This window comes from Mesoplodon mirus, assembly GCF_964341445.2.
Source record: "Mesoplodon mirus genome assembly, chromosome: 18".
Classification (NCBI taxonomy): domain Eukaryota; kingdom Metazoa; phylum Chordata; class Mammalia; order Artiodactyla; family Ziphiidae; genus Mesoplodon; species Mesoplodon mirus.
Genome location: NC_138994.1, coordinates 7,028,355 through 7,040,774, shown reverse-complemented (window position 1 = coordinate 7,040,774; position 12,420 = coordinate 7,028,355). Strand labels below are relative to the sequence as shown.

Here is a 12,420-nt window from a genome sequence, read left to right as displayed (position 1 = left end):
GCCCTGAGGATATAATTGTAAACAGAAACCAGACACTGTCCTTGCCCTCATGGAGCTCACAATCTAGTGTTAATCTAGTCATCAACGACAACAAAAAAATCACAAATATATAATTGCCAGTGTGCTGATTCAAAGGAAGGGTGCCGGGCTTCCCTGGTGGCGCAGTGGTTGAGAATCTGCCTGCTAATGCAGGGGACACGGGTTCAAGCCCTGGTCCGGGAAGATCCCACATGCCGCGGAGCAACTAGGCCTGTGAGCCACAACTACTGAGCCTGCGCGTCTGGAGCCCGTGCTCCGCAACAAGAGAGGCCGCGATAGTGAGAGGCCCGCGCACCGCGATGAAGAGTGGCCCCCGCTTGCCACAACTAGAGAAAGCCCTCACACAGAAACGAAGACCCAACACAGCAAAAATAAATAAATTAATTAATAACTCCTACCCCCAACATCTTCTTTAAAAAAAAAAAAAAAAAACGAAGGGTGCCTTTTGGTTATGAGAACATAAAATAGAGGAATTAAGAACAAACAGCACCCAAGGAGAAGTGGGGAAGACCAGATGGAAACCTGGCGCAGCTAAATTGACAAAAGGTGGTAGTTTGGGCTAGAGTGGGAGCGTCGGTGCTGGAGAAATGGACTGCCTGAGTTGTCCCATCTGTCCACATCAGATCTCTCTTCTCTCAGGGGACAGAAGGAAGGCAGACCAAGGTCACACTTCTCTACGAGCGGCTCTTAGGAAAACCTCTTTTTTTTTTTTTTTTAACTTTTATTGGAGTATAGTGGCTTTACAATATTGTGTTAGTTTCTACTGTACAGCAAAGTGACTCAGCTATACGTATACATATATCCCCTCTTTTTTGGATTTCCTTCTCATTTAGGTCACCACAGAGCATTGAGTAGAGTTCCCTGTGCTATACAGTAGGTTCTCATTAGTTATCTATTTTATACATAGTATCAATAGTGTATATATGTCCATCTCAGTCTTCCAATTCATCATACCCCCTCCTTTCCCCCTTGGTATCCATATGTTTGTTCTGTACGTCTGTGTCTCTATTTCTGCTTTGTAAATAAGATCATCTATACCAATTTTTTCAGATTCCACATATATGCGTTAATATGTGATATTTGTTTTTCTGACTTACTTCATTCTGTAGAGACTCTTACAGTTTCTCAGTCCATCCACGTCTCTACGAATGACCCAATTTCGTTCCTTTTCATGGCTGAGTCATATTCCATTGTGTATATGTACCACATCTTCTTCATCCATTCCTCTGTCGATGGACATGTCCTGGCTACGGTAAGTAGTGCTGCAGTGAACGTTGGGGTGCATGTGTTTTTCTGAATTATGGGGAAAACCTTTTACTTTCAGCTTAAACGGAAGCAGAGGGATTTCCTCTGGGGTGTGTGTGTGCGTGTGTGTTGTGTACACCATTTATTGAACCCCTACTATGTGCTCGAACCAACACTGTCACATTTAAACCTCACAACAACCCTGTGAGATAGGTGTCATCTCCGTTTCCCAGATGAATCTTGGAAAGTGTAGGAGATATGCCCAAAGTCACAGGGTTGCGTTAGGGTTGGAGCCTAAGTTTAGCTGCATTCAAAGGCTAGTTCGCTTACTGTTCCTTCCTGTACTCTAGTTTTCAACTTTGCAGCTACAAGAAGGGACCCTTGAGCCTCCATGGGCAGAAGGAAAGACAACCCTGCAGCTAGAACACTTCCTTCGGCCCAGAACTAGAGAGCGAGAGCTTTGTTTCCTGACGGAAGGGGGGAAATAAAACCCCGCGAGACCCGGAAGTTGCGCGTCGCGTCCTCGCGTCGGCCTCCTTGGCCGCGGGGTGAGGCCGCGGCGGACTGCCCTTCCTCAAGATGGCGTCGAAGATAGGTTCGCGACGGTGGATGCTGCAGCTGATCATGCAGTTGGGTTCGGTGTTGCTCACACGCTGCCCCTTCTGGGGCTGCTTCAGCCAGCTCATGCTGTACGCTGAGAGGGCCGAGGCGCGCCGGTGAGCAGGCCCGCGCGGCCGCCGAACGCGGTGGGGGCGGTCCGGCCTGTCCCAGGAACGGGGGTGCGGTGAGGTGGGGAAGAAGTTGCGGCCCAGAAGTTGGGACCCTTGGACTGGGAGGAATTGGGACCTTGGACTTGTTAGGGACTCTGGTCCGGAGCAAGGTGGGCATGGAGCGTAGTGTGGGGGTCCTAGCTATGAGAGGGGCCGCCGGCTTGGGGAAGCAGTGAGCTTGCGGGAACCCAAGGGGTCTCAAGGCTCTTTTCCCCTCTTCATTCTGTCCTCGTTCCTTCCCCCCTCCCGGCTCTCAGGAAGCCCGACATCCCAGTGCCCTACCTGTACTTCGACATGGGGGCGGCCGTGCTGTGCGCTAGCTTCATGTCCTTTGGAGTGAAGCGGCGCTGGTTCGCTCTGGGGGCCGCACTCCAGCTGGCCATTAGTACCTACGCCGCCTACATCGGGGGCTACGTCCACTACGGGGACTGGCTGAAGGTGAGCCCCTTGGCCCTAAGTGGGACTTCGGTGGGGTGTTGGGGAGCCAGTGCCCGGGACAGTTGGGCAATGCCTGGTGCTAGCCAGGAGCACAGTGCGAAGCCTGGAAAGGCTGCACCCCCAGGCGTGTAGAGGTTATTACAGACAGCAAGAATGGAAGGACCTTAGAGACCACGCAAACCTCCCCTTCAGAGTGTGGAAACTGAGGTCCAGAGATGCGAAACAGACTTTCCCAAAGTTACACCACAGTTAGCATTATAGGTGTGACCAGAACCCAGGTCACCTGGTTCCCAGAACCCTTTAAACCATTAGTTATCTCAGACTCATAGGGCAAAAGGGACCTTAGAGAGTAGCTGGTCCACCCAACCGACTTTATGAAATTTATCTAATCCTAGGGCAGCATTTAAGCCTGTAGATGCCAGGACCTGTGCCAGGCACTACAGGCTTGGGAATAAGCCTGGACCAAGGCATTACCTGCAAGGAGTGGACTGTCAGTCCAGTAGGGGTGGCAGATGTGTGAATAGCTATAGGACAGTGAGATCAACGGTTAGTTATGGAACAGCATATACTATATAGCAGAAAGAACATTGGGCTTCGAGTGTGCAGACCTGGGGGTGGGGAGGGGGGTAACGCTTGGTATCTGGGTTCTGCCACTTACTTTCTGTAGGACCTTGGACAATTTTCTTAACCCCTCTGGGCCTCAGTTTCTACTTCTGGTAGAAAAATTACCTATCTCTGCTCTACCTGCCCACCACACTTGGAAATGGTAAGAGGGCTCATCAGGTGGAATGGGATGTATAGAGATGGGCAGTTCTGCGCTCCGGGCAGCCAGGAGAAGTGTGGTGGCTTCAGGTCCTGACTGGGGTCCCCTCGCCTCGGCCTAGGTCCGTATGTACTCTCGCACAGTTGCCATCATCGGTGGCTTTCTTGTGCTGGCCAGCGGTGCTGGGGAGCTATACCGTCGGAAACCCCGCAGCCGTTCCCTCCAGTCCACCGGCCAGGTCTTCCTGGGCATCTACCTCATCTGCGTGGTAGGTTGGGGGACTGTTGGCTGGAGGTGCTTGATGGGGAGTGAGAAGTGAGCCCGTGCCTGGCGCCTGGCAGAACCCAGGGAGGTGGGCAGGACGAGGCCTTGCATGTAGTTCCTGACGGCCTGGCTCCCGGCGGCGGCCCCTGCCGGATTCTGGACCTCGGGGGCCCTTCGAGTGCCTGAGACCTGGCTGAGAGTCCCTTCTTCCAGCATTATTGCCACTGGGGAGAGAAGAGGACGGGTTGACCCTTCAGTCCCAAGCCCGAGAGCCAGGAGAACAAGCGGGACGGGTCCTCTCATGGCTTCAGCCCCCAGAGGACTGGGAGAGGGGACAAAGGAGAGGTTTGGTAGAGTTCAGGTCCCAGATGGGACTCTGCCACTTAGAGCTGATGGGGCTGCCTAGCGTAGCTAGTTATGTCCTCCCTGGTGCTCGGGGAGGCCAGTGTGGATGGGGACGTGAACAGGCCCCAAGTCACTTGGCTTCACCTTAGTTGCTGGGCACCATCTCCCATGTGCAGAGCTCTGTATTCAGAGGTGAGAGCCCCGGTCTGACTGTGGAAGCTCCTCCCTTCTGAGACCCCAGGGTGAGGAGAGACAGAGGTCCTAACCTCATGGAGCTCCCTAGTCAGATGGGGAGACACAGGCTTTACTCTCAGAAAGCCCCAAGTCTGAGAGGGGAGTCAGAAGCCCACCTTGTAGGGGCTGGCTTGCATGCCCGGGGTGGCCTTACCCAGACAGGCTCCTCAGCCTGTTGGAGAGCCTTAGAGGATGGTGTGTCTCTAGGCCTACTCGCTGCAGCACAGCAAGGAGGACCGGCTGGCGTATCTGAACCATCTCCCAGGAGGGGAGCTGATGATCCAGCTCTTCTTCGTGCTGTATGGCGTCCTGGCCCTGGCTTTCCTGTCAGGCTACTACGTGACCCTGGCTGCCCAGATCTTGGCTGTTCTGCTGCCCCCGGTTATGCTGCTCATTGATGGCAATGTTGCCTACTGGCATGACACGCGGCGTGTTGAGTTCTGGAACCAGATGAAGCTCCTTGGAGAGAGCGTGGGCATCTTTGGGGCCGCTGTCATCCTGGCCACCGACGGCTGAGTTGCACAGCGGGAGTCTGAGATGGGTGCAGGGAGCCACTGAGGGCTACCCTACCTTCCTCCTTGCTGGCCCAGTTATGTTTATTTATGCTTTTTGGTCTGTTTGTTTGATCACTTGCGTCGTGTGCATGTGTGTGCGTACGCATGTGTGTGCGTGTGTTGGTAAGAGGCAGGTCTCTTCCCCAGTTCCTGGGCTTGGGCCTTGGTGGGGTGGGAGCCCTGATGACTCTGCCTTACAGGTTTCTTTTTCCTGTTTGTTACGAGGAGAGCTGAGGCCAGCTGCTCCCTTGGCTCTCCTGTCCCAGGGAAGGGAGTAAGGCAGGGCTAGGGTGGGGTACTGAGAGTGGGAGACAGGAGAACCGGAAGTGAGCCAATGTGAAACATCCCTTTTTGAACCTGGCAGATGCAGCTAGGCTCCGCAGTGCTTTTCTGAGACTGAGAGCGAGTGAGTGTGTACGTTGACACGTGGCTCAGGCCCAGGAGGAGCAGGGGGGCCGGGCACCACGGAAGTCATGTGGGCTTTCGGGGTGTGCCAGGGGCAGAAACAGCACTAGCTGTCACCCACCTTGAGGGTAGAGCAGGCCCCAGTTTTCTCTGGGGTTTGCAGGGGTGGGACAGGCAGCAGCCAGCTTCCTGCCTCTGGCCTTCTGTTTCCAGCTCCGTGGTTGGCCTGGTGGGGGTGAGTGCCCTCCCAAACACCAGACCACACAGTCCTCCAAAAATAAACATTTTATATAGACATTTGGCTTTGCTTCTCTGTTCTCCCCACGGGGCACTTAGCCATTGGCTGGGATTGATCTTGGGTTTCTTGAAATACCATATCTGGTTAAGCCCCACCTTGATCCGCCCATGATCTTCCCCCTGTTCTGAGAGTTCCCACAGTCCTTTGGCTCTCTTTTCAAGAGTCTCCGAATGCTCCCTGTAGTATATGCTTTGACCTTTCACTTCAGTCCCTCTTGTGGCTTATCTTTTCCTCCCCATCTGGTGCCAGCTCTTTTCGAAGAAATCTTTGGTGAGGGCAGCTAGAGGGAGAGAACTGATATTAAGTGTCACTGAGGCTGAGGAGGTTTCATTTCACAGGTGAGGAAATGGAGGCTCAGAGAAGGTGAGCAGCTTGCCTCAAGCCACAGAGCTGGATTCCAGGTCAGGTCTGTCTGATGCCCACGCCCGGATATGTACGCGACACCAGCCCTCTCTTGGGGGTTGGTTGTGTCACAGCAGCCCCATGTGTGTTTGTGCCACGGTGACCCTCTCCCTACTCGTCCGCACGCCTCCTGACAGAAAGTAGCCCCAGCAGCCAGTATGGTGCCTGGCACACGGTGGGGGACAAAAATGTGAAATGAAACCTCGGGCTTTGGACTCCTACCCGTCTGAGATGTTCTCTTCCTGCAAAGATGGAGACACAACCTCCAGGGGGCCCCAGGGGACAACATCCAAGTCTGGGCTTGGCCCTGAGCCCTGCCTGGAAAGGGAGCTGGGGCTGCAGTCAGTCTGGTCTGTGGCATGGAAGATGTTTCCCAACTACGGGGTAGGGGAGTCTCTCTGGTTACTGCTGACAGCTGGGGGAGGGAGGTGGCGGCAGCATTCATCCAGGGGCCTCGGCCTCATTTAGCTCCTCTCTTCCCTCTAGGAAGAGGTTCCCCAGCCCTCAAGATCTTGTTTCCAGAGGGTCACTGCTAATTTCCTTTCAAGTGTGAGCTGACTTTCAGACAAGTATTTGCATTTTAATCAAGGTCTCCTGAAAAGTTGCAAGACCCGAAGGAACTAAAACGAATGGTGGAATATCAGGCAGATGTGGGTGATATTTTGGGCAAAGGGAGCCTCACAGCAGCACAGAGGCCACAGACACTGGCCCACCCTTAAGCCTTGAGTAGAGCCCTCAAAGGCAAGCCCTCCTCCCCCCAAATCCCTAGACTGAAAATTCAAGGCCATCTGGTTGTGGCTTTGGAGCAAGTAGGGGGTCTTGGGCAGGCCCTTCTCCTTCCTGCACTTGTCCTCACGTGGGTGCCCTCCTCTGGGCAGGGTAGAGTAGGGGCTGCTGCCTTCTCTGCAGCTCACTCAGCCAACAAGCCTGGTCCGGCCTGTGGCTGCCTCGGGTCACCTTCAGCAGGCATGGCTTTTGGTCCACCCTGGCTGTCCCAGGGCCTGCATGCAGGGCTGGTAGAGAGGGTCAGCTGCCTGGGTCAGAAGCCGGCTTGCAGAAGGAGTCTGGCAGCCCCTTGGCGTGGTTGACCAGCTCGTAAGAGTCCCGGATGTCGGCCAGGCCAAACCAGAAGAAGATCCACTGCTTGTTGGAGAAGCTGCCATCGCTGTGTTTGAAGTACCTGGTGGAGGTGGGAGATAGGTTTTAGGCAAGGCCAGTGCTCACTACTCACTGGTTCATTTACTGAGGACCTACTACAGGCATACCTCGTTTTATTGCGCTTCACTTTATTGTGCTTTGCAGGTACTCCGTTTTTTTTACAAATTGAAGGTTTGTGGAAACCCTGTGTAGAGCAAGTCTATCAGGGTAATTTTTCCAACAGCATTTGCTCACTTTGTGTCTCTGTTGCATTTTGGTAATTCTTGCAATATTTCAAACCCTTCACCAGCAAATAGATGATTATTCACTGAAGGCTCAAGTGATGGTTAGCAGTTTTTAGCAATAAAAGTATTGTAAAATTAAGGTATATACACTGTTTTTTTTTTAGACATAATGCTATTGCACACTTAATAGACTAAAGTATAGTGTAAACATAACTTTTATATATACTCGGAAACCAAAAAATTCATGTGATTTACTTTATTGCAATATTCATTTTATTGTGGAGGTCTGGAACCAAACTGGCAGTATCTCTGGGGTATGCCTGTACATGCTGGACACTCGGCTAGGACCTGTGGTCTGTAATCTGATTTTATCCTTATAGCATTAGCCAACAGCCTGGTGGTGTTACGCTTTTTTCACAGAGAAGCAGCTAAAGCTCAGAGAAGTTAGCTAACTAGCCAGAGTCACACAGCTAGGAGGGTTAGAGTGAGGCCCTCTTTTGTTCTCTCCACACTGCCTTGGCTGTGCAGCCCGGGGAGGGGTTCTTGTTCACTTCTTGGTGCCCACAGAGCAGGGTAGTGGGGGATGAGGTGATAATTGCAGAAGGAAAGAGAGGAGGGAGTGTTCCACTGGAGATGCAATGGGCCTGGGGTCAGAGCTTGGCAACTGGGCCTGGAATAGAGCCCTGAGGCGCTGGATTTCTCCAGACCCTGGGAGAGGCAGGCTGCTTCCAGGTGGATACTGTCTTCAAGGAATCTACCCTAGCAGGGCAGGGTTAAGTGTGCTGTGCCTCTAGGGAAATCTCAGACTCCGTGTGTGGTCCACTCCCTGGGGAATGTGGGGCCACACTGAGCGGGCCATTTCCCTTGGGGGAGAATGGCTAATGAAAGAAGGGGAGGCCCAGCCTTCCTAGCTGGTGGTCCCCGGGCGTAGCTGGCCAGAGCTGGAGAGGAGAGTGGGGGCGGGGCCCAGCCCAGAGCCGGGAGGGGCGGGACCTACCAGGGATTGATGGGGTTGGTGACCCGGGAGCGCCAGAAAAGCGTCTGCAGGTCCTGCCGCAGGCGCTCCCACAGCATCTGGCCGGAGCCTTGGCCCTGGCGGCTGGAGCTCACCACAAACTTGTCTAGATACGGGGTGCCCCCAAGTACAGGCTCCGTGGTCAGAATGGCAGCCGCGTTGTACCTGGCGCAGCGGGGGAGAGGCAGGCTGGGACCTCTCCTTGGTCCAAAGCTCCCCGGCTCTGTCCCTTGGTCCCTGCCCTCTGGGGCCCGCAGGCTCACCCCTCAGAGACGTAGACAGAGTGCAACCTCGGGCGCAGCGAGGCCAAATAGTCGTCCCGGAGCTTTTTGCCGAAGCTGACGTTGACCAGGTTCACCAGGAGGCCCTGGTCCAGGCTGTCCAGGCTGCGCACGCGCAGCATCCGCTCGGCGTTCTTGAACAGCGTCCCGGACCCTGGGGGTGGGATGGAAGAGGAGGGGTTAGTTCGGCCCGAGATCCAGGTCCCCTCCGCTCCTCCGTTTGCGCAGCCTGGTGGGGGTTCCAGATAGGACAGGGGCTGGTGGGGCAATTACTCTCTGGGAGCTCGCCACAGTGTGACGCTTCCTAAGATCTGCGTAGATTTATGCGCGACTTGCACTCAGGGATTTGCTTTTTCCCCAGGCAGTTTGTCCCTCAAGTTCCGCCTATCGCCTGTAGTCCCACCTACCTCTCCTAGTCCCGCCTACCCTTGCCCTCCCCCGCCCCTGGTCCCGCCCGCCCATCCAAACCCCGCCCACGTTTCCTAGCTCTGTCCATTCCACTTGGTTCCGCTGGGTCTGTGGTTCCTCCCACCCACCCAAGTCCCTCCCATCTGTCTAGTTCCAGCCAAGTTCTAGCCCAGGGCCGTCCACCTCCTAGCTCACCTCCCCCAGGTTTGGCAAGAGCAGGAAGCCTTTACTGTCTGGAGAGGAAGCCGCTTCTCCTGGCTCCCCAAACCCCGGCGCGCCCCCCGCCCCGGCCCTCACCCTTGTTGCTGAAGAGCTCGGTTAGCAGCGTGCGGGCGTCGGTGATGACGGCCGAGGAGTGGTGAGGCAGGCGGCTGAGCACGTCCACGATGAGCCGAATCTGCTGCCGTTCCTTGGTGCTCACCCACTCGGCGTTGGTCACTAGGTCCAGGTCGGCGGGCAAGTTCACGTTACTCAGGACCTGTGTCCAGAACAAGGGGGTGAGCCTCCGACCTGCAGCCGGACAAGGACTGTGCCCCCGCCCCACGGACCTCTCCTCACTGACCCCTTTTCCCTTACTTCCTCCCAAAGTCCTTGGCCAGGGAGGGCTCAGATCTGAGCACCATAGGCTGAGTCCCTCCCTGACACTCCGTTTCCAACCCATGCGGCTGGAGAGAGAGTGACTCTGGGGCCCGTCTGGGGGGCGTGCAGGGGACCTAAGAGAGGGGCTCAGCCTGGCGCAGAGTCGCGGGGAGTGGGGTCCAAAAAGAGGAGACACACCTTGTGATTGCTGTCGTGCAGACCGCCCCTGGTATTGAGGAAGATGATTTTGGTGGGCCGCAGCGCCTTGGCCAGGGACGCGGTCACCTCCAGTGAGTCCAGGAGCACGGAGCGGCGGGCGGCCGTCTCCCCGATGGGACACAGGATGGGGATGCTGCCCGACTCCAGGCACCACTGTAGGAGGTCGGTCTCCACCGAGACGATGCCGCCATAGCTGTGGGCCAGACGTGGTGCTCAAGGAGGTTGCCTCCAGGACCCGCGGGTCCGGGGCTGGGCCGGCGGAGTAGCGTGATCTGAGGACGCAGGGGCAGGCAGGGTCAGCACTCACCTGGCATGAGGGGCTGGCTCAGCAGCGGCCAGCACCGACCCGCCGCCAAAGAAAGGCACGGCAGTGGCGGCATTGTGCCGCAGGGCGTCCACCAGCACCTTGCATCTCTGGGCAAGCTGTGCCTTGGCCTCCCAGAAGGAAAGACAGCCCGAGGGCGCCGTGGGAGCGGGCAGCCCCAGGACCACCAGCGGCTTCATGTCCATGCGCTGCAGGAAGGCCAGGGCGAAGGCCAGGCTGGATACGGCCTTAGGGCACTTGAGCACCTCCTCGTCTACCTGCGGAGGAGTGGGCGTTCAACGGGCACGACACCGACCCTGACTCCTGCTGCACCCGCTTGCTCCTACAGCCGGGTCCTCAGGGCCCTCTCGGGGCCCCCACCCTGCTCAGGAGCCGTCAGGCTCCATTTCTGGCCACCTGCGCCCACCTGCTTCGCCCTTTGTCCCGTTGGGACTTGCCATCCTCTTATCTCACACTAGTGTTCCTCCCTCCGCTCCTCCCTGCGACCTTGGACTGTAGGACACCTTAGGGGGAGGGGTGACGCAGGCGGCTTCTATCCAGGTTCCCCAACTGCCAACTGAACCCCTAACTGCGCCCAGGATGGGAGGACTTCTCTGGCGCATCACGTTTGACGGGCTGGGGACCCGAGGCTCCTCACCCGGGCTGGGCGCGAGACTTTTCGAGGAGCGCACAGCCTCGCGCAGTCCCAGGAGCTCGTCTGGGCTCCGTCGAGCCCCTTCCTGGCTCCGCTGTGCAGAGTCCGCAGCCCGTCCTGCCATGCCTGGCGAAACGTCGCTACACAACCCCCGTCCCCTGTCGGTGACCCGGCCGACGCCGGGCTCTCTCACCTCGATGACGGCAAAGGGCCTGTCCGCGGAGTGGTGGCAGGTCTGGAACTGCGTGAGCCAGTGGCGCGCCTCCCCGGGGCTGGCCCCACACTGGTTCAGGAAGGCTTGGATGTCCCGCTGCACCAGCGAGCGGCCGGCCGGGGGCCCGGGGGAGTCGGGGGACACAGGGGGCGCGGGGGGCAGTGTCCACGACAGCTCCTCCGCTGCAGGCGAGTGGGCGTCGTACACGGCGCCCTCGGCCTCCTCTTGGGCGGGCTGGGCCGGCGCCCAGGCGGTGCTGAGCCGGCGTCCCGGGCTGGTGCCCCTGGCCGCCCGCCGCCATGCGCTGCCGCTGAGCCTCCGGGCGCCCCCAGTGCCTTGGGGGCCGCGCAGCCTCCCGCCCGCAGGGGCGGCCCGCAGGGCCCAGGCCAACCGCGCCGTCGCCATGACAACCAAACCAGCTCGCCCCCCCACAAATGACCGTCTGTCCAGAGCTCCTGGCTCTGGGGGCCTCTTAACCTACGGCGGGGCGGGGCTGGGGCTGCCGGGGCGGGGCGCCGACGGGGGGCGCGGAGTCGCCTCCGGGTGCGTTTGAGGAGGATCAGGCCATGGATCAGAGGGCGGCGCCGACAGGATCCCCCGCCCCTGGGGTGGGGGGATGGAACCCACTGGCGAGAGTCACGAGGCAGAGATAAACGGTGGCTGGGTGTCTTTAATTTGCTGCCAAGGCCGGTTCCAGGAAGGGCTCAGGGGACCCACAGGTGGATTTGGCGCTCTGCGGGGTCTTGAATGATTAAGGGGGAGTCTGATTAGGGCAAGAGAGGAGAGCAGGTGGCAGTTGCCGCCTGGCTGAGGGAGGAGACTGGAGGGAGAGGTGGGGGAAGAGTGAAAGCGTGGAGGGCGGGGATGCCTCTGTCCTGTTGGAGCGCAAAGAAGATGGAATCACGAGGTTACCAGAGTTTGCCAAACGCCAGCCACTGGGTACCACCTTGAAGAATTTTGTCATATCTTCAAATCACCCCTTATTAGTGTTAAAGTTTTTCTTTAAACTTTTTTTTTTTGCCAGAGAAACCAAATGTTATAATATGGTATAATGAAATTAACATTCTGAATTATGAAAAAATATGACATATGCCTTCTTGCTTCCTCTACCACACCCCATCCCCCATCCCCCATCCCCCCCCCAGTGCAAGCCTCCATCACCTCCCACTTCTATTATCTCAATCCTCTGCTAATTAGACTTCCTGCTTCCACCCTTGCCCCTTCAGTCGACTCTTCAATGAACGGCTAGAATTAATCCTGTGACTTGGCAGTCCAGTGGTTAAGACTCCCCCTTCCAATTCAGGGGGTGCGGGTTCAATCCCTGGTCGGGGAGCTAAGATCCCACATGCCTCGGGGCCAAAAAAAAACAAAATATAAAAAACAGAAGCAGTATTGTAACAAATTCAATAAAGACTTTAAAAAAATGAACTTCTTAATTTTAAAATTTATCCACGTCAGGATTGTAACTAGAAGGCCATTATCACTTGAAAGAAAGTCTTACAAATAAAGAGAGAACAAAATGTTATAAATTCCAGCTGGATAGTTGCCTGCTCCTCTTGTAGAGATCCCCTAGCACACTGTGAGGCTTTCTCCAAGGTAGAATAAT

At 56.4% G+C, this 12,420-nt stretch overlaps 2 protein-coding genes across 3 annotated transcripts; one reads left to right on the top strand and one right to left on the bottom strand.

Annotated features, from left to right (window-relative positions):
• Positions 1-1,822: 1,822 nt before the first annotated feature.
• TMEM101 (transmembrane protein 101) lies at positions 1,823-5,352 on the top strand. The gene is made up of 4 exons (XM_082605225.1): positions 1,823-2,000; positions 2,312-2,492; positions 3,377-3,523; positions 4,306-5,352. The coding sequence occupies exons 1-4, from the start codon at positions 1,864-1,866 to the stop codon at positions 4,612-4,614; spliced, it is 774 nt and encodes a 257-aa protein (XP_082461351.1). The 5' UTR covers positions 1,823-1,863; the 3' UTR covers positions 4,615-5,352.
• Positions 5,353-5,439: 87 nt separating this feature from the next.
• On the bottom strand, positions 5,440-11,234 carry NAGS (N-acetylglutamate synthase; the record flags this gene model as incomplete). Of its 2 annotated transcripts, XM_082605224.1 has the most annotated exons (7): positions 5,440-6,937; positions 8,137-8,319; positions 8,418-8,589; positions 9,141-9,321; positions 9,621-9,834; positions 9,949-10,223; positions 10,794-11,234. In XM_082605224.1, 7 exons carry the CDS (start codon positions 11,217-11,219, stop codon positions 6,784-6,786), a joined length of 1,605 nt encoding a protein of 534 aa, XP_082461350.1. In that variant the 3' UTR covers positions 5,440-6,783. The 2 variants fall into 2 exon arrangements, with proteins under 2 accessions (XP_082461350.1, XP_082461349.1); XM_082605223.1 differs by lacking the exon at positions 8,137-8,319 and having other exon boundaries at positions 10,794-11,219.
• Positions 11,235-12,420: the final 1,186 nt, after the last annotated feature.